Genomic DNA, 25,416 nt, shown 5'->3' on the forward strand with positions numbered 1-25,416 from the left:
TCTTCTCTCTCTCTCACTCTCTCTCTCTTTCCCCTTACCCCAGAGCACTACTCAGCTCTGGCTTATGGTAGTGTTAGTGGGGAGATTGAGCCTGGGACTTTGGAGCCTCAGGCAGGAGAGTCTCTTTGCGTAACCATTGTGCTATCTACCTCTGCCCTCTTTATCTCTCTCCTTCTGTCTCTATCTGTCTGAAACAGATGTGGAGTGGAGAAGTCTCAGTGAAACAAATGAATAATAAAATGCATATGATTTCATACCTAGCTTTAAATTTATTGATATTCATTAAAGGTTTTTATGATATAGTAGCCTACTTCTGAAAGTTTGTCATACTAACAACTGTACTACTTTTTCTTTTTAGAATAGCTTCTTTTTTTTTTTTGGCTTCCAGGGTAATCACTGGGGCTTGATGGTGGCACTACAAATCCACAGCCCCCAGTAGCCTTTTTTTTTTTTTTTCAATTTTACTGGATAGGACAGAGACAAATTGAGGGGGGGCGGGAGGGAGGGAGAGAGAGAGATGGAGAGAGACCTGCAAACTTGCTTCAATGCTTGTGAAGCTTCCTCCCTACAGATGGACAGCCTGGGGCTCAAACCCAGATCCTCATGCTGGTCCTTGCGCTTCGTACTTACTATGTACATTTAACCAGGAATGCCACTGCCTGGCCCCTACAACTATACTACTTATACTCAAACAATAGCAACAGAGGGGGCCAGGTGGTGGTACACTCAGTTGAGTGCACACATTACTATGGACTAGGACCCAGGTTCAAATCCCAGCTCCCCACCTCTGGTGGTGGGGAGGGAGCTTCACGAGGTTGAGGGAGTTTCACGAGCAGTGAAGCAGGCCTGCAGGTGTCTTTCTCCCTCTGTCTCCCACATCCCTTTCAACTTCTCTCTGGCCTATCATATAAAAGGGAAAAAATAACATCAAGACAAAATATTTAGAAATCCAGAAAATACTGATTCAGAGGACACTCCAAACTCTATGAATAAGAAACTCTTAATAGTGGTGACTGTTGTGTCTGGGAAGTTACTCACCCAGAAGAATGCACATGTTACCATGCACAAGGACCCTGGTTCAAGTCCCTGGCCACCACACAGGATAGCTTCTCTAGAGAGGTGGAGTGATGCTTCTGTGTCTCTACTCTATCTCTTTTTTCTTTCTAAACTCTACGTAAGAGAGAGAAAAGAGTGGAGAAATCAATGCTAGCATGGTGGAGTCATATAGACACTAAGCTCAAGCAATAACCCTAGTGGCAAAAAAAAAAAAAAAAAGTAACTACAGTTGCTATCAAGAAGGGAATACTATTCTTCATGATCAAATAGCATATTAAATGTCTTTCAATCTCTTCAGGACCGCCAACCAGCCTGTTCCAACCACCTCGTCGTCCTGGCCTTGGAACTGTTGGAAAACCAATTCGACTGTTAGCCAATCATTTTCAGGTTCAGATTCCTAAAATAGATGTTTATCACTATGATGTGGATATTAAACCAGAAAAAAGACCTCGAAGAGTCAACCGGTAAGTATTAGAAAGAGTACATTTCTATATATTAAGTACATAAACTTTATTCGTATCCCATTATTCTCTGAATTATTGTGATATGTAGACTTGTTTTTCTCTAAGATGATGAATTTCTTTCTTCTCTTTTGTTTATATATACTTTTTTTTTTAACCGTTTATTGGTTACAGACAGAGAGAAATTAAGGAGGGAAAGCGGAGACAGAGAGAGAGGGCAGGAGAGCTATGTGCAGCACTGCTTTACCACTCCTGAAGCTTTTCTTCTGCAGGTGACCAGGGTTTTGTACCTGGGTGCTTGTGCATTGTAGCATGTGAGTGCTACCAGGTGCACCACCACTTGGCCCCAATAAGTTTGTTGATTTCTGTCTCATACTCATTATCGTATACCAAATCAGTAAATATTTACTAAATGAAGAAACCCACTGTTTCATTGACAAAGGGTAGATGACATTTTTATGTAGGTGAAGATATTAGTTCTTCTTCTAGCGTTTGCCCTTCTTCTGTAGCCAGTCAGCAGCGTCAGGTTGAGCCTGATGTAAAGTTTCGAGACCACCTTTGAATCTGGAGAGGTGGCAGTCGTTGGCTATGTGGGTCATAGTCTGTCTGTAGCCGCAGGGGCAGTTCGGGTCGTCTCTGGCTCCCCAGCGATGGAACATAGCGGCGCACTGGCCATGGCCTGTTCGATAGCGATTGAGGAGGGCCCAATCATAACGTGCTAGGTCAAAGCCGGGTTGACACTTGCAGTTATCTATAGGAAATAAAACTATCTGGAAATTAAAAGTTTACTGTTAAACATATGTATTGGACATGTGAAGATAGAAATGTAAAAAGAAGACTCTTCTTGGATTATTAAAAAAAAAAAAAGCTCTGTTTATTTCCAGCATAATTCATGATGGGTCTGGGTTATATGACTTAAGCATTGTGTACTCTTGGAATGGAATTTACTTTCTATGAAGACAGTGTTGTAGCAGAGTTTTATTTCCTCATTTTAAAATTATTTTCTTGGTATATTTTGGGTAGAGACAAGAGTTGAAAGGGGAGGGGAAGATAGAGATGGAGAGAGAGACTTGCAGTATTGCTTCATTCATGAAGCTTCCCCACTTCAGGTGAACCTGGGTCCTTATGCATTGTAATATATGAGCTCAATGCTGTGCCACCACCTGGCCCCTTCAGATAGTTTTATAATGTACTAAGAACATCTAATTTTCAATGTGCAAGGACCTAGGTTCGAGCCCCTGGTCCCCACCTGCAGGTAGAAAGCTTAGTGACTGGTGAAGCAGTATTGCAGGTGTCTCTTTTTCTCTCTCCCTCTCTATCACCCTCTTCCCTTTCAATTTCTGGCTGTCTTTGTCCAATAACTAAAGATAATAAAAAATTTTTAAATAACACCTAATTTTCTATTTCTATACTACATTATTCAAGCAGTCTTATTAAGATTCTTGCTATTTTTTTCCTGACTGCTTTTGCTGTCAAGTACAGTTCTGCTGCTCTTTTTTTCTCATTATAGATCAGTAACTTAGATTAACTATTTCTATTTATTTACTTATTCTTTTTTTTTTTTTTTTTGCCTCCAGGGTTTTGCTGGGGCTGGGTGCCTGCACCGTGAATCCACTGCTCCTGGAGGCTATTTTTTTCCCTTTTGTTGCCCTTGTTGTTTTATCATTATTGTGGTTATTATTATTGTTGTTATTGATGCCATTGTTGTTGGATAGGACAGAGAGAAACGGAGAGAAGAGGGGAAGACAGAGAGGGGGAGAGAAAGACCCCTACAGACCTGCTTCACCATGTGTGAAGGGACCCCCTGCAGGTGGGGAGCCGGGTGCTCGAACTGGAATCCTTATGCTGTTGCTTGTGCTTCATACCATGTGTACTTAACCCACTGTGCTATTATCCAACCCCCTTACTTATTTGTTTATTTGTTATTGTTATTGACAGAGAGAAATCAAGAAGGAAGAGAGATAAAGAGAAGGAGAGAGGCACCTGTAGCACTGCTGCACTGCTCTTTGAGTTTCTCCCACCTTCCCTCTCAGCTGGGGACTGGGGCCTTAAACCTGAGTCCTTGTGCATGGTAGCATGTGTGCTCACCCAGATACACCACCACCCAGCCCCTAGAGCAATAATTTGGCATTATAGTACTGTTCAATTTCAGCTAAGTCCATAACTATTTGGTAATTGTATAACTGAGATTACACAGTGGTGGTAATGACTAATGTTAATCCATTCATCAGATATTTAATTGGAAGTCAGGTGTCATTCTATACTCTGGGAATACACCATGAACAAGAGGCAAAAAGTTCCTACCTTTGAGAAACTTATATTATAATGGAGGAAGATCATCACATGTGCCAGACTGAAACTCTGGTTTTTGTTCTCTCTCTCTCTCTCTACGAATATTTAAAAAAATATTTTGTTTATGGGAGTCGGGCGGTAGCACAGCGGGTTAAGACCACGTGGCACAAAGCACAAGGACTAGCATTAGGATCCCGGTTCGAGCCCCTGACTCCCCACCTGCAAGGGAGTCACTTCATAGGCGGTGAAGCAGGTGAAGCAGGTCTGCAGGTGCTTGTCTTTCTCTCCCCCTCTCTGTCTTCCCCTCCCTTCCCCACTTCTCTCTGTCCTATCCAACAATGACATCAGTAACACCAACAATAACTACAACAATAAAACAACAAGGGCAACAAAAGGGAAAATAAATAAATAAATATTTTTAAAAAATTTAAAAATATTTTGTTTATTTATTGGATAGAGGCTGAGAAAAATTGAGAGGAATGGGGAGGTAGTGAGGGAGACAGAGGGGGCCAGGTGATGGTACACCGGATTAAGCACACGTAGTATGAAGTAAAAGGACCCACACAAGGATCCCAGTTCGAGCACTGGGCTGTCCACCACCCCACAAGTGGTGCAGCAGATCTGCAGGTGTCTTCCTTTCCCCATCTCTATCTTCCCTTCCCCTGTCAATGTCTCTCTGTCCTATCGAAAAAATGGTCACTAGGAGCAGTGAATTTGTAGTGCAGACACCCAATCCCAGTGATAACCCTGGAGGCAGAGAGAGAGAGAGAGAGAGGGAGAGGGAGGGAGAGAGAGAAAGAAAGACAGAGAGACACCTGCAGCACTGCTTCACTGCTGGCAAAGCTTTTCCTCTGTAGATGGGGACTGGAAACTGGAACCCAGGTCCTTTGCACAGTTACGTGTACACTCAACCAGGTGCGCCATCTCCCTGCCCCTCTCCTCTCAATCTACAGTAAACAAATAAATAATTCTTAAAATAATACAGAACAGGCTGCAGAAGAATAAATCACCAGCATTTGCCTTTGAATATGATGCATCTTAGATTTATTGTTTCTCAGATTTCTGGTGTATGTGGTGTTAGGGATCAAACCCAGGACATAAAGTATGCATGCCACCCCTGAGCTACATTCCCTTAATTCTCGGATTTCTGAGCCTCTAGCCATTCTTTTTCATTTGTCATTCTCCAATCATTGACATCCACACCAAAATTAGTTAATTAAACTAATTATTTTAAAAAGACTCTTTATCATTGGAGAGGATTTTGGAAAGCAGAAGTTTGAGGGAATGCCCTAAATTTTGTACTTATTTCTTCTCTTTCTCTTTCTTTTTTTGTGGAGCTAAAGGCTCACTCATGTGGTTTTATTGCTCCTGGGATACTTTTTTACTCAGCTAGAGACAGAAAGACTTAGTCTCTCCTGTGTCATAGCATCTCCCTTTGGTGCTGCTGGGGTTTGATCTAGACCTCCTACATGGCAAAGAACACTCTCTCTGGTGAGCTATCTCTCTAGCCGGCATACCACTTTCTCTACCCCACTCTTATTATTTTGTAATGCCTTAGTTCACTTATTAATACCTTTCCTTAGTTATATTATTACTATATACAATTTTTTAAATATTTATTTTATTTATTTATTCCCTTTGTTGCCCTTGTTGTTTTATTGTTGTAGTTATTATTATTGTTGTTGTTGTTGGATAGGACAGAGAGAAATGGAGAGAGGAGGGAAAGACAGAGAGGAGAGAAAGCCTGTGAAGCAACTCCCCTGCAGGTGGGGAGCCGGGGCTCGAACCGGGATCCTTATGCTGGTCCTTGTGCTTTGCGCCACCTGCGCTTAACCCTCTGCTCTACAGCCCGACTCCCCTATATACATTTTTTTTACAGAGCTGAGGCCTTATGTGTAATGCTTCTGGGCTGACTTTTTTTTTTTTTTTTTTTTTTGCCTCCATAGTTATCACTGGGGCTCAGTGCCTACACTACAAATCCAGTGCTTCTGTGACCATTTATTTTCATTTTTATTTTTTTGGATAGGACAGAGAGACATTGAGAGGGGAGGGGAAGATAGAGAGGAGAGAAAAAGACACTTTCAGACCTGCTTCACTGCTTGTGAAGTGACCCTGCAGGTGGGGAGCCAGGGACTCAAACTGCAGTCCTTGTGCTGGCCCTTGCCCTTCATACTATGTGCGCCTAACCCGGTGCACCACCGCCCAGCCCCCCCAATTTTTTAAATTTAATAATAATTTACAAGACTGTACAACAGAGGGGTACAATTTAAAACAATTCCCACCACCAGAGTTCCATAGTCCATCCCCTCCATTGGAAGCTTTCCTATTCTTTTTTTTTTTTTTTTGCCTCGGTGCCTGCACTAGGAATCTATTATTCCTGGAGGCCATTTTTTCACATTTTTGTTGCCCTTGTTGTTGCCTTTGTTGTTGTTGTTATTGTTGCCATTGCTGTCGTTGTTGGACAAAGCAGAGAGAAATTGAGAGATGAGGGGAAGACGGGTGGGGGGTGGGGAGAGAAAAATAGACACCTGCAGACCTGCTTCACTGCTTGTGAAGCAACCCCCCTGCAGGTGGGAACTGGGGGCTCGAATCGGGATCCTTCCACTGGTCCTTGCCTTGGTGCCTTGTGCACTTAACCTGCTGCAGCATCAACCAGCCCAGAAGCTTTCCTATTCTTTATCTCTCTGGGAGTATAGACCTGGGATCCTTACGGGATGCAGAAGATGGAAGGTCTGGCTTCTGTAATTGCTTCTCCACTGGACATGGGTGTTGGCAGGTCGATCCATACTTCGGCCTGTTTCTGTCTTTTCCTAGTGGGGCAGGATTCTGGAGAGGTGTGATTCCAGGACACATTGGTGAGGTTGTCTGCCCAGGGAAATCAGGTTGGCATCATGGTAACATCTGCAATATGATGGCTGAAAGCATTAAGATATAAAGCAGAATAAATCATTTATTAATCAGGAACTTGAAGGTAAGAATACAGCAGATGAGATAGGGGGTCTCCATTTTGGAAAAAGCTAGGAAGTATACTTTAGACATATTCCAAGGAGCTAGTATGACTTTTTCTCCCCATTAAACTAAAAAAAAAAAACAGAGAGACAAAGTGATAGAGGCAGAGGGAACAAGAGACAACATGTTTGGATCCTGTGTCTGGCTAGTGGAAAGGCATACACCCTACCCAGTGAACTATCTCTCTGGCCTTTGTTAACTCTGTCTTTCAAATCACTTAAATCAGTTAACCTTAACTCTTATGTTTTCTCTTATGTTTCGAACTACATTTAGATTATCAAGGTGGAGCAAGAGTCTCCTTACTGTTCACTTTTTGTCATTACTGTTAAGGGAGGTAGTAGATACAATGGTGCGGCACTTCAAGATGCAAATATTTGGTGATCGGCAGCCTGGCTATGATGGTAAAAGAAACATGTACACAGCACATCCACTGCCAATTGGACGAGACAGGGTAAGTGTTAATAGTGAGAAGTATTATATTAGACTTAAGCCACTCAATGGTAATTATGTCCAGCAACAATGTCTCCCTTTCTTATAACAATTTAGTTCTCACCATTGTCTCTCATGATCATAAAGTAGCCTTTCTGTTCATCTTCTCTTCATCTAATTAACTGGTAATTGATATTGAGGTGAGCTCTAGAGTTTAGATTGATTTTTTTTTTTTTTTTTTTCCCTCCAGGGTTATTGCTGGGCTCGGTGCCTGCACCATGAATCCACCGCTCCTGGAGGCCATTTTGCCCCCTTTTTGTTGCCCTAGTTGTTGCAGCCTCGTTGCGGTTATTATTGCCATTGTTGACATTGCTTTGTTGTTGGATAGGACAGAGAGAAATGGAGAGAGGAGGGGAAGACAGAGAAAGAGGGGTGGGAGAAAGATAGACACCTGCAGACCTGCTTCACCGCCTGTGAAGCAACTCCCCTGCAGGTGGGGAGCCGGGGGCTCGAACCGGGATCCTTACGCCTGTCCCTGCGCTTAGCGCCATGTGCGCTTAACCCACTGCGCCACCGCCCGACCCCCAGATTGATTTTATTTTTATGATTATTCCAGATTCCTCCCATTTTTAGACCTGTCTGAATCTGAACAATGAATGTGTACATAAATTATAGAAAGTTACCCAGCGCCTACTTATGAAACTATTTTAATATCACAACTTTAAAATATTTATTGTTAAACTTACAAAGCATGTACATATATACTTATTATAAACTCATTATGACAACCTAGAAATGCTCCACTGTTCAGCCTTGGTCCCATCCACTTGTACCCCTCAATCTCATTTACCCTGTCAGAAGAAACTAGTGTTTTATATCCTTTTGGATATAAAACACTAGTTTATATTTGTTTTTACTTTTTTTTTTTTTTTTGGATGAAAGGCTGTACAAGAATAGAATTTATAACTGTCTCCAAAGGACTCTCCCATCCTACCCCCTAGATATATTCTATGGCCTAGATTTCATGTCCCCAGCTTCTCCAAGATCCCAGTCAAGCCATTGGCCACACCAAACCACACTAAGCTCAGCAGTGTTCATAGGCCTTTCATCTCTTAACTGCCTGTCATGTTCCATCACTGCCTCCTTTTGTATATTTTCATGTGCATTAGCTATTTATGCATTTGTTTATATACATTCTTACTTGTTTTCCTATTGTTCTGATAGTTTTTCATTTAACTCTGTGTCTGGGAGATCTTTCCATATCTGTACATCTAAATCTGTCTTCTTTTTTCCTTTTTTTCACCAGAGCAGAGCACTACTCAGCTCAGCTCTGGCTTTGGAGCTACTGGGGATTGAACCTGGGACCTGTAGTACCATAGACATGAAAGTTTGTTGTGCTACATCTAGTGCTGTGTCCTCAATGCTGGGTTAGCGTGGGGGTGCCTCTTCCCCGAGTGCATGCACTCTGGGTTGGAGAGAATTCGACCGGACTCAGCCTGGGCTGCTACTCACTCAGCAAGGGGAGAGATAGATGACTCAGGAACCAAGCTCGTAGCAATACAAATCTTTATTCATGTGGGAGCCCCAGAGTCTGGCGTGAGTGCAGCGGGTTAAGCCACGTGGAGCCAGCTGCAATGGTCAGCCTCCCAGTCTGCATGCCTGACCTCTTCCAGGTCAGGAGGCAGAAGAGAGAGAAATCAGAAAAGGAAGTGGCTTTTATAATACCATTAAGTGGGAGGGGCTGGAAATGGTAGGGGCTTCCCTAGCAACCGTTGCCAGGGATTCAGTTGGAGAGAATTAGCAATATCCTAAGGGGAGATCATAATACTAGCATGGAAATAGGGTGGTTTGTGGGCCCTGCCAAGCTCTACCACATCTGCACAATTTCCCAACACCTCAACCCTATTAACTCAATTGCTTTTTATTGTAGTAAAGTAGACTTTACTATTTTAAACTTTTTTTTTCCACCAGATCATTTCTCAGCTCTGGCTTGTGGTGATGTGTGTGTGTGTGTGTGTGTGTGTGTGTGTGTGTGTGTGTGTGTGTTGGAGGGGTTTGAACCTGGGATTTTGGAGCCTCAGGCATGAGACTCTCTTTGCACAACCATTATGCTATCTCCTCCACCCTATTTTAACCATTTTTATAACACAATTCAAAGCTATCAACTATATTCATATGGCTAGTGAAGCAGACCCCCTGCTGGTGGGGAGAGGGGTCCTTGCACTTGGTAATATGCTTCCTTTACCAGGTGTGTCACCACCTGGCCTTCACTTAGCTTATTTTCACATTTCATCTGTATTATAGTATCTACCTTAGTTTACATTATTGCAGAATATTCCATACTAAATTACTTTGCTATTGATGGACACTCAGGTAATTTCTAGTGTTTTAATGTTACAGACTGTTGTGGCCCAGGAGGTGGCACAGTAGATAAACCATAGGACTTGGGAGCATGAGGTTCTAAATTTGATTTCCAGCATTACATGTGCTCTGGTTCTCCCTCACATTAGTATAAAAAAAAAAAAGGGTAAATCTTTTAAAAATTGCAGAAAGTGTGAAATATTCAACTTTTTTAAAAAAAAATTTTTATATTTATTTTCCTTTTTGTTGCCCTTGCTGTTTTTTTTTTTTATTGTTGTCATAGTTATTATTGTTGTTGTTATTGATGTCATCGTTTTTGGATAGGACAGAAAGAAATGGAGACAGATGGGGAAGACAGAGAGGGGGAGAGAAAGATAGACACCTGCAGACCTGCTTCACCACCTGTGAAGCAACTCCCCTGCAGATGGGGAGCTGGGGGCTTGAACTGGGATCCTTACTCTGGTCCTTGCGCTTGGCACCACATGCACTTAACCCACTGTGCCACCACTCGACTCCCTCTTCAACTGTTTTTTATAGATTTATTTATTAATGAGAGAGAAAAGGAGACTATATGAGATGCTGGGGATTGAACTTGGGACTTTGTGATTAAGAATCTGCTTTATCCACTGCAGTACCTCCCAAGCTACTAAAAATATTTTAAATCAGGGCAGGGGTGTTAGCATAATGGCTATGCAAAGACATTCTCATGCCTGAGGCTCCAAAGTCCTAAATTCAATCCCCCACATAACCATAAACCAGAGCTGAGCAGTGCTCTGATTAAAATATATATATGATCATGTGCTATGTGTTATATTGGATATTCCTGGGATCTGTCTCTCAGCGCGTGTGTGTGTGTGTGTGTGTGTGTGTGTGTGTGTGTGTGTGTGTGTGTGTAAATAAATAGATCTGTATGTTTATATATATTTATATTCTCCTTCCGGCTAGGTTGATATGGAAGTGACCCTTCCAGGTGAGGGCAAAGACCAAACCTTTAAAGTATCTGTTCAGTGGGTATCAGTTGTGAGCCTTCAGTTGCTGTTAGAAGCTTTGGCCGGGCACTTGAATGAAGTCCCAGATGACTCAGTTCAGGCTCTTGATGTTATCACAAGACACCTTCCCTCCATGAGGTTAGTAATTTAGTTTGGATTCTTGCCCCAAATTATCAGAATTTGTTTGGTAGGCTATGTTGGAGTCATTGAAAGATTTCTGCATAAGTCATAGTTCAAATTTAGTTTCAGTTTACAAAGTTAAGAGAACCGTGGAACATGGAATTTTTTAAATTTCTTCAGGTACACCCCAGTGGGCCGTTCCTTTTTCTCACCTCCTGAAGGTTACTACCACCCTCTGGGAGGGGGCAGGGAGGTCTGGTTTGGCTTTCATCAGTCTGTGAGGCCTGCCATGTGGAATATGATGCTCAATATTGATGGTAGGATGGATTTTTCTTTACCTTTTACTCTTTTAACTGGGTTTTTGGGTCCTTTCCCTTTCCCTGAAGCAAAGGATTCTTCCTCTCTGTTTGTTAGTATCTGCAACTGCTTTCTACCGGGCTCAGCCTATCATTGAGTTCATGTGTGAAGTTTTGGATATTCAGAACATCAATGAACAGACCAAACCTCTAACAGACTCCCAGCGTGTCAAGTTTACCAAAGAAATCAGAGGTAAGTGTTTACATTGCCAACTTAGAGGCAGGGGTTTGCTTGCAGAAGCAGCTAAACATAGTGCAAGGAGTGTGGATTTTAGGGTCAGATACACTTGGGCTTTCATCCTATCCTAACCAGTTCTGTCAGTGGGCAGGTTACTTAGCCATTATGAACCCTGGATTATTCATCTCTAAGGTAAAGACAATAATTTGTATCTTGTAGAATTATTGTGAGAATTCAGCATAATCAGATTTATGAAGCTCCTAGAATAGTACCTGTCCTATATCAGGCATTCAGCAATGATTACCCTTATCTATTTAAAAGCTTCTATATTATGATCTGGGTGGCAGCACAGTGACCAAAGCACAGAACTGAGGTGTGTGTTTTTTTTTTCCAATTTTTTATTTATAAAAAGGAAACACTGACAAAAACCATAGGATAAGAGGGGTACAACCCCACACAGTTCCCACCACCAGAACTCCGTATCCCATCCCCTTTCCTGACAACTTTCCTATTCTTTATCCCTCTGGGAGTATGGACCCAGGGTCAGGATGCAGAAGGTGGAAGGTCTGGCTTCTGTAATTGCTTCCCTGCTGAACATGGGCGTTGGCAGGTTTATCCATACTCCCAGCCTGTCTCTCTCATTTTCTAGTGGAGTGGGGTTATGGGGAAGCGGGGCTCCAGGACACATTGGTGGGGTCGTTTTGAACCCTGGCATTGCATATGCCACAGTGATTCTCTGATTCTGTCTTCTCTCTCTCTCCCTCTCATAAATGTTATTTAAAAATAGCTTCTAGGGAGTTGGGCGGTAGTGCAGTAGGTTAAGCGCACATGGCGCAAAGCACAAGGACCAGCTGAAGGATCCCGGTTCGAGCCCCCAGCTCCCCACCTGCAGGGGAGTCGCTTCACAGGCAGTGAAGCAGGTCTGCAAGTGTCTATCTTTCTCTCCCCCCTCTGTCTTCCCCTCCTCTCTCCATTTCTCACTGTCCTATCCAACAACAATGACATCAATAACAACAACATTAACTATAACAATAAAACAACAAGGACAACAAAAGGGAATAAATACATTAATTAATTAAAAAATAAATAAATAAAAATTAAAATAGCTTCTAATATGATGATGATAATACAAGTTCATATATTAGCCCTTTAGAATTTCTTTTCTTCTTAGTTTGTTATTGGCTATCTTTTTCACTGGAATATAAGCTTCCTTAAGGTCATTTCTGATCTGAGAATAAGCACCAGAACATAGTTAGTGCCTAATAATGAAGTAATCAATTAATAAATTAAAAGAGGTTTCACATCTTAAGTAATTTGGGTTTTTGTTTTTCTGATTTATTTCATATTAGAATGAGGTGTGGGGGGGCATGCCAGGATACCAGAGCACACCACTCTGGTACGTGGGATGACAGAGTACCTCAGCCATACCAAGTCCCATGCTCTACCAGTGCTCGCACTCCAAATTCACTGCTCCTGGGGCCATTTATTTTTTTTCCAGTTTTTTGGATAGGACAGAGAGGAATTGAGAAAGGAGGGGAAGATAGAGAGGGAGAGAGAAAGATAGACACCTGCAGACTGGCTTCACCACTTGTGAAGCAACCCGCCCTCTCTCCCCACAGCAACTGCAGGTGGGGAGTAGGGGTCTCAAACAGGGATCCTTGCATCATACTATGTGCGTTTAACTCGGTGCACCACCACCCAAACCCAAAGTTTTCATTTTTTAAAACATTGATTGATTGATTGATTGATTATAGAACCAAAGCCTCATGAACCTGATTTAACTCTGGCATATAACTGGCATTATGTAACTCTGGCATATATGTGCTGGGGACTGAACCTGGGAATTTAGGCTAGCAAGTCCTGCACTCTACTACTGAGCTATTTTCCAGGCTCTTCAGTTCTGTTTTCTTCTGTATAGCTAAGACTTTTCCCCATATATTATGAGAAAGCTGTTCCCCCATCCTTGGAACTTTTGTCTTATAAAATGCTTTTCTTTTCTTTCTTTCTTTTTTTTTTCTTGGCATCCAGGGTTATTGCTGGGGCTCGGTGCCCACACTACGAATCACTGCTCCTGGAGGATATTTTTCCCATTTTGTTGCTCGTCATTTTTATTATTGTTGTCATAGTTTTTGGATAGGACAGAGCGAAATCAAGAGAGGAGGGGAAGACAGAGAGGGAAGAGAAAGACAGACACCAGCAGACCCTGTGAGCCTGTGAAGCTACCCGTCTACAGGTGGGGAGCCAGAGGTCAAACCGGATCTTTACTCCCGTCCTTGCGCATCGTGTCACATGCGCTTAACTTGCTGCCACCACCCGGCTCCCATAAAATGCTTTCTTAAAGCATTCAAAAATAAATTTTTTTTTGTTAACTATGACTTTAATTAATATTGATTTTTTTTTTTTTAATTTTAGGTCTTAAAGTTGAAGTCACTCACTGTGGACAGATGAAACGAAAATATCGAGTTTGTAATGTTACTAGACGACCAGCCAGTCATCAAACGTATGCTAATTGTATTTATTTATTTATTTATTTTAATTTTGCTTTCCCCCCCTTTTGTTGCCCTTGTTGTTTTATTGTTGTAGTTATTATTGTTGTTAGTGATGTCGTCATTGTTGGATAGGAGAGAGAGAAATGGAGAAAGATGGGGAAGACAGAGAAGGGGAGAGAAAGACACCTGCAGACCTGCTTCACTGTCAGTGAAGTGACTCCACTTGCAGTTGGGGAGCCGAGGGATTGAACCGGGATCCTTACCCCACCCTTGCAATTCGTGCCACATGCAGTTAACCCGCTGCGCTACTAACCGACCCCCTGTTAATTGTATTTAAAGCAATGCCATTGCATTTCTGGTAACAGAAACAGCTACTATAATCACTTGAGAAATTGGTATCATTTCAGTACAGTCTTCACATTTAAGCGCAAAACTTTTTAAAAAAATACATTAAATATTATACTTACCTGGCAGGAGAGATACAATGATCACGAAGGTGGTTTTCCTAGGGCGAGGCTTATCCATTGCACTCCAGATGTGCTGACCCCTGCGATTTCCCCAAATGTGGGAAACTCAACTGCATAATTTGTGGTAGTGGGGGACTGCGTTCGCGCTCTCCCCTAAAAAATATAATAAAAGAACAAAAAATATATTAAAAAATACATTAAATATTTTGATAGGTATTTGTAAAATATATTTCCTGCAATTAATTAATTTCATTTCTTAAGCAGAGTATGCTAAACAGAGCAACTTTTATTTAATAATATAGTTTCATCATTATAAGCATCAGTGATTATACTACAGTTTTTAAAAAATATTTATTCCCTTTTGTTGCCCCTGTTGTTGTAGTTATTATTGACGTCATTGTTGTTGGATAGGACAGAGAGAAATGGAGAGAGAAGGGGAAGACAGAGAGGGGGAGAGAAAGATAGACACCTGCAAACCTGCTTCACCACCCTTGAAGTGACGCCCCTGCAGGTGGGGAGCCGGGGCTTGAACCGGGATCCTTATGCCAGTCCCTGCGCTTTGCGCCACGTGTGCTTAGCCTGCTGCGCTATTGCCGGACTCCCTAATATTACAATTCTTTTTTTAAAATTTATTTAATTTATTTTATTTATTTATTCCCTTTTGTTGCCCTTGTTGTTTTATTGTTGTAGTTATTATTGTTGTTGTCGTCGTTGTTGGATAGGACAGAGAGAAATGGAGAGAGGAGGGGAAGACAGAGAGGAGGAGAGAAAGATAGACACCTGTAGACCTGCTTCACCGCCTGTGAAGCGACTCCCCTGCAGGCGGGGAGCGGGGGTTCGAACCGGGATCTTTATGCCTGTCCTTGTGCTTTGCGCCACCTGCGCTTAACCCGCTGCGCTACCGCCCGACTCCCAATATTACAATTCTTTTTTTTTAATTTATTTTTATTTTGTATTTATTTTCCCTTCTGTTGCCCTTGTTGTTTAACATTGTTGTAGTTATTGATGTCATTGTTGTTGGACAGGACAGAGAGAAATGGAGAGAGGAGGGGAAGACAGAGACGGGGAGAGAAAGATAGACACCTGTAGACCTGCTTCACCGCCTGTGAAGCGACTCCCCTGCAGGTGGGGAGCCGGGGACTCGAACCGGGATCTTTCCGCTGGTCCTTGCGCTTTGCACCGTGTGCTTAACCAGCTGCGCCACCGCCCGACTCCCCCAATATTACAATTCTTAAAGCATAGTCCAATGGGCCTATTGAAACCACTAAGCTGTCACAAGATGATAAATGCAGCTTTGTATTTTGCTGATATTGTCGGCACTCCTTTTGTAGATAGCTAGCACTTCAACTATCAGTCAGTGTTTCCTACCTCCAGTACTTACTTTTTTCTACTTCTCCAGCCTAATTTTTCTAATCACCCAGTTTCTAACCAACTGTGAACCAAAGGAGAAAGTAAATGTAAATATGCTTTTAAGATAAATATGTGTGTGTGTGTGTGTGTGTGTGTGTGTGTGTGTGTGTGTATAATTTTTTCTTAACAGTGCAGTGCTCCGCTCTGGCATAAGATGATGCAGGGGGTTGAACCTGGGACTTTGGAGCCTCAGGCATGAGAGTCTGTTTGCATAACCATTAAGCTATCTCCCTCCCTATTTTTTCCTTTTTTTAAGCTTTATTCTTGATAGTTGAATTTTTAAATAATTTCTTTAATTATTTTTATTTATTTATTGGATAGAGACAGAAATTGAGAGGAAGAGGGAGGAAGGGAGAGAGACAGAGAGACACCTGCAGCCCTGTTTCGCCACTCACAAAGCTTTCCCTCTGCAGATGGAGACCGGAAACTCAAACCCCAAGTCCTTGTGCATTGTAACATGTGTGCTCCACCAGGTGTGCTACCACCTGGCCCCTATAGTTGAAGTTTTTAAGTGAAAGAAGGGAATGAAGGAAGGAAGAAAGAAATAGAAGAAGGAAGGAGAGGGGGTCGGGCGGTAGCGCAGAGGGTTAAGCACATATGGCGCAAAGTGCAAGGAACGGCTTAAGGATCCCAGTTCGAGCCCCCGGCTCCCCACCTGCAGGGGGTCACTTTGCAAGCGGTAAAGCAGGTCTGTAGGTGTCTATCTTTCTCTTCTCTTCTCTGTCTTACCCTCCTCTCTTGATTTCTCTCTGTCCTATCCAACAACGACAACAATAACAACAGCAACAATAACAACGATAAACAAGGGCAACAAAAAGGGGGAAAGAAAAGTCTCCAGGAGCAGTGGACTCATAGTGCAGGCACCGAGCCCCAGCAATAACCCTGGAGGTAAAAAGAGAAGAAAAAAAAAAGAAGAAGAAGCAGCAGGAAGGAAGGAAACCCCAAACTAATAGCCAGGGAAACAGTGCAACTGGTAGAACAAGGATTTGCATGCCTGAGACAGGACGTGCGTTCCTCACACTTCTGGTTTGCTCCCCAGCACTGCATGTACTTGAGTGATGCTCTGACTTCTCTTTCATGTAAAATACTATCACATATAAAACAAATTAAAAATAAGTCTTAAAAAAAAAAGTGAGCGGGGGTATATAGCATAATGGCATAATGGTTATGCAAAGAGACTCATTCCTGAGACTCCAAAGTCTCAGGTTCAGTTCCTCACACCACCATAAGCCAGAGCTAATTAATTAGTGTTCAGATAAGTTAAAAAAAATAAATAAAAGCATCTGGAGAATTTAAATGCTGAACTTTCAATAAAAATGTAGCCAATTATCTCTAAGACTTTGTGAGAACTATTTTGGTTGTTGTTGGGAGAGGGGACATAGAACTTTGGTGGTGGGTGTAGTATGGGAGCATACCCCTCTAATCTTATAGTCTTGTAAACCACTGTTAAAGCACTAATAAAAATTAATTTTAATTAAAAGTACATAATTGATCTTTGCTATTCTGTTACATTGTGGGACTATAGCAATAAAGAAAGCAAGATTGAAATGATTATTATGCAAAGTATTTGAGATAATATTTTCCCACTGTAGTCCAGCCAAGAAAGAAAAAGAGGAAGGAAGGAACGAAGGAGGGGAGGAAGGAATGATGAATGAGAGAAAATAGCTGCTGGAATCATGCCGCATAGTTACAGCAAATATCCTGGTCCAGTCTCTGTTTTATGTGTTTGAGGTCCACATCCACAGTTATTTGTCCTCATATGGGTATCTGAAATGTGGTCTGAATAACTATGCTACACATTTGAAAAAAAAAAAATTCTCTTATATAACCAAAGCCATGTGGTTGACTGCAACTCCTTATTGGAATTGAATCATCTCTAAGAAGCCAGCAAGAGATCATATTTGTATCTGGAGGTGTTAATTGAGCTCAAGGATGTTTGTCTATTCTCTATATTTGCACTATCTTATTTACTTTATTTACTTAATTTTATTTGGTGAAGTTGGAACCTTGCACACATGTGACTTTATTGTTCCTAAGCAAACTTTTTTATTCGGAGAGAGGGAGAGACACCACAGCACCAGAACTTCCCCCAGTGTTGTGGTGCTCTCATGTGGTGCCAGCGTCTTGAGCACAGCAAGGCATATGCCCCGCCAGGTAAGCCATCTCTGAGCCCCTGACACTTCTTACTTCAAGTTCTTTTTATATTTCAATCAACATTTTTTTCTTGTTCTAGCTTCAGCTGACAAGGAACATTCCAATGGGGTTGTTTTTTTTGAATAAATACTGAAATGACTTAGGTGAAATTGTGCAAATAAAGATTGACCTTTTTTTTTTTAATATTTATTTATTCCCTTTTGTTGCCCTTGTTGTTTTATTGTTGTAGCTATTCTTGTGGTTGTCGTTGTTGGATAGGACAGAGAGAAATGGAGAGAGGAGGGGAAGACAGAGAGGAGAGAAAGACAGACACCTGCAGACCTGCTTCACCGCCTGTGAAGCGACTCCCCTGCAGGTGGGGAGCCGGGGTTCGAACCGGGATCCTTATGCCGGTCCTTGTGCTTTGGGCCACCTGCGCTTAACCCGCTGTGCTACAGCCCGACTCCCGACCTTTGTTTTTTTGTAGTGGCTGATCAAGGTAGAAAATGTTAATAGAATTTTGTTGCTTGTTTAGGAAAAAAAGAGACTGAGGGGAGTCCAGCGGTAGTGCAGCAGGTTCAGCGCACATGGTGCAAAGCGCAAGGACCGGCATAAGGATCCCGGTTCAAGCCCCTAGCTCCCCACCTGCAGGGGGGTTGCTTCATAGGTGGTGAAGCAGGTCTGCAGGTGTCTATCTTTCTCTCCCCCTCTCTGTCTTCCCCTCCCCTCTCCATTTCTCTCTGTCCTATCCAACAATAATGACATCAATAACAACAACAATAATAACTACAACAATAAAACAAAACTTAAAAAAAAAAAAAAGAAAGACTGAGAAATGTTCTAAAAAAGACACTCTCCTATAGTTTTCCTTTACAGCTAGAAAATGGCCAAGCCATGGAATGTACAGTAGCTCAATATTTCAAGCAAAAGTATAGTCTGCAGTTGAAATACCCTCATCTTCCCTGTCTCCAAGTGGGACAAGAACAAAAACATACATACTTGCCACTTGAGGTAAGCTAAACTTATTTCTTTGGTAAATATTTCTAAAAGTCATTTTTTTAATTCATGGTAAAATTAAATTGTAAAATATTTTAATAGCTTACTATATAACAACAGTGCTTGCACTTGGGAGGAAATGGAGATACAATCTGGCAAAGACTTAAACACAAATTAATTCTTCTTTGCCTCTTGGTAGGTCTGTAATATAGTGGCAGGACAACGATGTATAAAGAAGCTTACAGACAATCAGACTTCCACGATGATCAAAGCCACAGCAAGATCTGCTCCTGACAGGCAGGAAGAAATCAGTAGACTGGTCAGTAAAGGGGTGCTCTTTAAGATAAGCTAACTTTAAGATTAAAAAAAAATAGAATACTTGTGATAGAACACAGTTACTGTTTGGCTTCTATATATGCAGGCTTTCCTGTTCTTTAGGTGAAGAGTAACAGCATGGTGGGTGGACCTGATCCATACCTTAAAGAATTTGGTATTGTTGTCCACAATGAAATGACAGAGCTCACAGGCAGGGTACTTCCAGCACCAATGTTGCAATACGGAGGCCGGGTAAGCATTTTATTTTATTTTATTTTATTTTATTTTATTTTATTTTATTAACAAACTACTTCCAGCAACTAATCAAAATGAGAGTAAACCTGGGTTTTTTTTGTTTTTTGTTTTTAACTACTACAGCACACTGAATTTATCCATAGTTTGGCACATTATTGATTTTTATCTCTTGGCTAATTAAGTTTATCCCCTCATCAACTTAAAAATGGCCTTAGATTGTAATGTCTTTTCTCTTTTCTTTTGTTTCTTTTATGTTTGTTTTTTTAAGAATAAAACAGTAGCCACACCCAACCAGGGTGTCTGGGACATGCGAGGAAAGCAGTTTTATGCTGGCATTGAAATTAAAGTTTGGGCAGTTGCTTGTTTTGCGCCTCAGAAACAATGTAGGGAAGATTTACTAAAGTGAGTACCTTCTTATTTTCAGCTTAGTAATATCATTTCCAGATATAAAAATGCCATCTTGATGTGAATGTGCTGTGAACATTGGCACTAGACCCCTCACTCCTACAGTGACACCATCTGACTATAGGGAAAAGACCTTGTATTATAGAAAATTGTAAACTTGAGAACTATGTTAAGAACCTGACTCAGCTTCCTTATATTTAGAGCAGAAATTTGTGACTAGCCAGGCAAAAGTGGTGCCAGTTGGCAAATTTTTGTGTTCTAAGTGACGTTTCCCTTGATACTAATTGCATCTTTTCAGCTAAGATAAAAACAAGTTCACTTCGAATCAAGATAAGTTACTAGTGTGTTTTACTGCAGTGTCACTGAGTGAAATCATTGGTTCATGTCTTACCCTTACAGATGCAACTACCTATATAAAGAAAGTAAGAAAGATGGAAAAAAACTAGATAGGAAAAAAGAAAGGAGACCTATAAAATATTGACAAATGCACAAAATACATTATTCTGAAGATTGAAGTAAATTCTTAAATCTAAAAATTTTAATTTCACAATTATTTCTAGTGATATTTCATTTAAAACTGTTACTGAATCAAGTTTGTTACCAGTTTGAATGTAATTCTAAATATACTAAATACACAGTGTGTTTGTTTCCATGTTCTTACTTGAATAGAAACTTAGCTAGCTATTCTTGTCCCAGGCTTTTTAGATTACATGTTACCTGTTCACTTTACTTTAGTCCTGAGTTACTTATTTGAAGATTTTCAAGTCACTAATTGGGCCTAATTTATGTATAACTATTTAAAACTTCAAAACAATAAGTGATACCACAACTAATCTCCTTTTGATGATCAGTTGAAATTTTTTGTTTGTTTGTTTCTTTCAAATTTTCACCGAGAGTTTAAAGAGCTAAAAAGAAACATCTTAGAGGGAAATAAATGTAATCTAAGAATGTGATGACAAATGAAAAGATTGGACCAATAGTTCTGTTTTAATAGGAGTTTCACCGACCAGCTTCGTAAAATCTCGAAGGATGCAGGAATGCCCATCCAAGGTCAACCATGTTTCTGCAAATATGCACAAGGTGCAGACAGTGTGGAGCCCATGTTTAAACATCTGAAAATGACTTACGTGGGCCTACAGCTCATAGTGGTTATCTTACCTGGAAAGACACCAGTATATGGTATGGATCCTTTTAATCTTGAAGAAGGGCTAATTTCAAGTAGTAGATCTGGTAGTCAGGATAAACTAGGTTTTGCTTCAGCCACAAACAACCCAACTCTTAGTGGCCAAAAGCCTCAGTTGGTGGAACCTTTGAAACGTTGTAGAGAGGAGTCTATATCTGCAGTTTCTTTTTTCTTTTCTTAATTTTTTTTAATTACTTACTATTGGATAGAGACAGAGAGAAGCTGAGATACTTGCAAGCCCTGTTTCACCACTTGTGAAGCTTCCCCCCTGCAGGTGGGGACCGGGGACTTGAATTTGGGTCCTTCCGCACTGTAATGTGAGCTCTTAACCAGGTGTGCTACCACCTGGCTCCCTATATATGCAATTCCTTGCCTTCCACCAGCTGCGTGGCTTTTCCCGATCTGAATAGGAAAGGTGGGGCTGGCACCAGAAAAAGCAATGGGAATAAAGACTGGGACAGTCAGTGCAATTCTACCATAAATTCCAAGGCAGAGAGAACTGAACTGTTTGGAGAAAAGCATTTAGTAGTATCAGAAAAGGGAAGAGGAGGGAAGCCTACCACTTTCAGGAATAAGAAGAACGATACAAAATTCTTCTGGCTATCATCTAAGTAACTGATTTAGAAACTCACAAACAGCCTTTTGAACTTTAAAAAATGTCTTCAACCCTCTCTGAATTGGCTTCTTTTGTTTCCTTATATTTATCTGTAGTGTTTAAACAAAAGTAGGTGGGGAAAAAAATCTTGGCCTGCTGATGCAGTTGCTAGACCAGTTTTGTGGGAAAGGGCATCATAGGATCTAAGCGAATGGTGGGAGGCAGATAAGAATAAAGGAAATAGAATGCTTCAAGAGCTACAGAAGGGAGAAGAAGAAGAGAAGGACTGGGAGATAGCTCACACAGTAGAGCACACACCTTATTGTGCATGAGGCCCTGAGTTTGAGCCACATTGAACCTCCATGGATGGTGAAGTGGTACTATGGTATGTTTCCTCTCACTATGCTCACTTCTCCCTGTCTCCTTTCTTTCTTTCTCTCTTTCTCTCTCAAAATAATAAAATAAATTTTAAGAAGAATAAAAATTTGCCCCAGGGGAGCCCCGTAGAAGTGGCTCTGTTCAGTGCCAGTTTGCTCCCTGGCACCCCATTAAAAAAACAAGAAAGGGGTGGGGTGGGGGTAGATAGCATAATGGTTATGCAAAGGGACTCTCATGCTAAGGCTCCAAAGTCCCAGATTCAATCCCCTGCACCACCATAAGCCAAAGCTGATTAGTGCTCTGGTAAAATAAATTAAATAAATAAATAAATGAATAAATAAATAAATAAACGAGAGGAGGAGGACTTATTCACATTGGAAAATACCTTGGGGAGGTGGATTAGGAGATGACACAGGTTAAAAGGATTGAGTACAGTACACACTCTATAATAGCATTCTGTAAGTGTTAATGTAGTTCTTCTCTCTATTCCTAGTAATTCAAAGACTATTTTAACATTATTTTTATAGCTGAAGTGAAGCGTGTTGGAGATACCCTTCTGGGTATGGCCACTCAGTGTGTTCAGGTAAAAAATGTAGTGAAGACCTCACCCCAAACCCTTTCCAACCTTTGCCTGAAGATAAATGCAAAGCTTGGAGGAATTAACAACGTGCTTGTACCTCATCAAAGGTAAGTTTCTGAACTTTTTCTCTCTACTTTTTTATGAAGAATTAACTTACATACTTTATGGTAAAGCACACAAGTCTCAATGATGCATTATGATTACTTTCTAATAAGCATATGTATATAAACACTCATGTAATCACCACCCAAGTTAAGACAGTATTCCCAGCACCTCATTAGACTTCCTTATGGTGTCTCACTATAAGATAACTCTCAGAGATGACCATTGTTCTAACTTTGACAGACTAATGTTGCCTATTTTTGAACTTCAAAAAAATGTAACTACACAGTGTACACAGTGTACACTACTTGTTTTGTTTGGTCACCAGGATTATTGCTGGGGCTCTATGCCTGCACAGTTCCTCCACTCCCCTCAGGCTTCTTTCCCCATTAAGATAGAGGGTAAAAGAGAGAGGAAGAAAGAGAGAGACATACACAGAGAGAGGAGAGACACCTCAGTACTGCTTCTGAAGTTTATGAAGCTTTCTCCATGCGGGTGTTCTTATGTGGTAGCCAAGGGCTCAAATCACTTGTGTACTCCACCAAGTGAATCATTTCCCACCCTAAAAATGTGTACTGTTTTGTGTCTATCTTCTTCCTGTTTTTTTAAAAATCATTTTATTAGAGTATTAATGGTTTACAGTACAGTTGTTGGCACACAGGTACAATTTCTCATGTCCCTATGCTAGGTGTCTCTAAAACACTCTCACCCCCTAACTTAGGTCGTTTCTGCCATCATGCACAGGGCCCCAAAGCCTCCTCCTACCCCCACTCTGCCTTTTGTCAGCAGGATTCTTTGCTGACAAAATACTCCAATCCCAGTTCAAGTTTTAGTTTATGTTTTCCCCTTTTTCTTTTTTGTACTTGCTTTAAGATGTTGGATGGAGTTTGAGGGAATCATGTTAACTGTCTGTCTGCTTTTGATCAATATTATGTCTCAGATTCATGCCTGTTGCTGCATTAAGTGGTAGTCTATTCTTTTCATTGCTTATATTGTGTCAATATATGAATATACCAAAAATTTAATCTAGTTTACCATTGGTAGATTTTTTTTATATTCATTATGCAGTTCTTGAAATTTTTGTTGGACTTGAGTGTATATATTCAGAAGTAGAATTTCTGAATTACAAAACAAATTTTTTTAATTAAAAAAAAGAATTTCTGAATCACATAGAATACATATTTTCAACATTAATAGTTACTCTTCCAATGTCACAAGTCTTTATTCTTGCTTTAAAAACTGTGATTGCTTCTTATGAGCTGACTTAACCCATCATCTTCATTTATATGTCTAAGAGGCAATATCTGCTTAAATCTGAGCAGGCCCTCAGTATTCCAGCAGCCCGTCATCTTCCTGGGAGCAGATGTCACACACCCCCCAGCAGGAGATGGGAAGAAACCTTCCATTGCTGCTGTGGTTGGCAGTATGGATGGCCACCCCAGCCGGTACTGTGCCACGGTTCGGGTGCAGACCTCCCGCCAGGAGATCTCGCAGGAGCTCCTCTATAGTCAGGAGGTAATCCAAGACCTTACTAACATGGTTCGAGAGTTGTTGATCCAGTTCTACAAATCCACACGCTTCAAACCCACAAGGATCATCTATTACCGTGGAGGGGTATCTGAGGGACAAATGAAACAGGTACGCATTATCTTACAGTTGCCTTCTGGGATTTCTAGGTGTCTCTAGGAGTTTCCTCCTATTTGCCACTCTGGGTAAAGCAGATCTGAGAGATACCAGGGGGTTTCTCAATTAAACGTCACTCCATTTCTGACTCCTAGGTAGCTTGGCCAGAACTAATAGCAATTCGAAAGGCATGCATTAGCTTGGAAGAAGATTATCGACCAGGAATAACTTATATTGTGGTGCAGAAAAGACACCACACACGACTCTTCTGTGCAGATAAAACAGAAAGGGTAAGAAAGCATAGGCTAAGCTTTATTATCAGACATGCGTGAATATGTTTTTGTGTGAACATATATACAATTTTTCTGTAGTCAGAAATGCATCATAATAACCTAACAACAACTCTAGGTTGAGCCTAGATGATCAGTTCTTAGTGATAAAGGACTGAAGACTGACTGCTTCTCTTGTGTGGCAGTTATGCTGGTTTCTAGAGAGTTTTGTTTTGCAGGGGGTGGGAGGTGGGTGGGTGGTGTTTTAGTCTTTGTTAATTCCAAAATTGGATGTTATGCTAGAATAAGTGGTCAAATTGGCAGAGGCTTTCTTTTGACTTACAGAGTTTAGAGTGGAGATCAGAAACATACCTAATCATCACAGTGCTCAAGGACCTGGGTTTGAGCCCCCAGTCCTCACCCACAGAGGGAAAGCTTCACAAGTGGTGAAGCAGGGCTGCAGGTGTCTCTCTGTTTTACTTCCTCTCTACCTCCCCATTCTTCTCAATTTCTGGCTGTCTCTATCAAAATAAAAATATAATTAAAAAAAAAAAGAAACATGCCTAATATATTATGGTTGTAGGCAGCCTACATAAAGAAGGCTTAGCTATTTGAATTTATTGCCTTTTGCTGCCAGAGCTGCCAGTAGTTCCAGGATATAAAGAATAATTTCTAGGGGAGTCGGGCGGTAGTGCAGCAGGTTAAGCGCACGTGACACAAAGCACAAGGACCAAGTTAAGGATCCCAGTTTGAGCCCCTGGCTCCCCACTTGCAGGAGAGTTGCTTCACAGGTGGTGAAGTAGGTCTGCAGGTGTATATTTTTCTCTCCCCCTCTGTGTCTTCCCCTCGTCTCTCCATTTCTCTCTGTCCTATCCAACAACATCATCAATAACAACAACAACAATAATAACTACAACAATAAGACAACAAGGGCAATAAAAGGAATAAATAAATAAACATTAAAA

General features: G+C 41.2%; 1 protein-coding gene and 1 non-coding gene across 2 annotated transcripts in view; both read left to right on the forward strand.

The window, feature by feature from the left end:
* The window catches only part of AGO4 (argonaute RISC component 4), a 57,967-nt gene that overhangs the window by 13,437 nt on the left and 19,114 nt on the right, over positions 1 to 25,416 (forward strand). The window contains exons 2-15 of the mRNA XM_060205874.1: positions 1,355 to 1,520; positions 7,149 to 7,269; positions 10,554 to 10,735; positions 10,898 to 11,034; positions 11,132 to 11,266; positions 13,664 to 13,751; positions 18,614 to 18,761; positions 18,946 to 19,065; positions 19,185 to 19,313; positions 19,585 to 19,718; positions 20,716 to 20,900; positions 22,405 to 22,564; positions 23,882 to 24,197; positions 24,338 to 24,472. Of these exons, the coding sequence (XP_060061857.1) occupies positions 1,355 to 1,520; positions 7,149 to 7,269; positions 10,554 to 10,735; positions 10,898 to 11,034; positions 11,132 to 11,266; positions 13,664 to 13,751; positions 18,614 to 18,761; positions 18,946 to 19,065; positions 19,185 to 19,313; positions 19,585 to 19,718; positions 20,716 to 20,900; positions 22,405 to 22,564; positions 23,882 to 24,197; positions 24,338 to 24,472 (2,156 nt within the window). The remainder of the gene's footprint in view (positions 1 to 1,354; positions 1,521 to 7,148; positions 7,270 to 10,553; positions 10,736 to 10,897; positions 11,035 to 11,131; positions 11,267 to 13,663; positions 13,752 to 18,613; positions 18,762 to 18,945; positions 19,066 to 19,184; positions 19,314 to 19,584; positions 19,719 to 20,715; positions 20,901 to 22,404; positions 22,565 to 23,881; positions 24,198 to 24,337; positions 24,473 to 25,416) is intronic.
* On the forward strand, positions 14,200 to 14,363 carry LOC132532595 (U1 spliceosomal RNA). The gene has a single exon (XR_009544530.1). It is a non-coding gene; the product is annotated as a U1 spliceosomal RNA (small nuclear RNA).

The sequence above is a fragment of the Erinaceus europaeus genome, chromosome 13 (assembly GCF_950295315.1).
Source record: "Erinaceus europaeus chromosome 13, mEriEur2.1, whole genome shotgun sequence".
NCBI lineage: Eukaryota > Metazoa > Chordata > Mammalia > Eulipotyphla > Erinaceidae > Erinaceus > Erinaceus europaeus.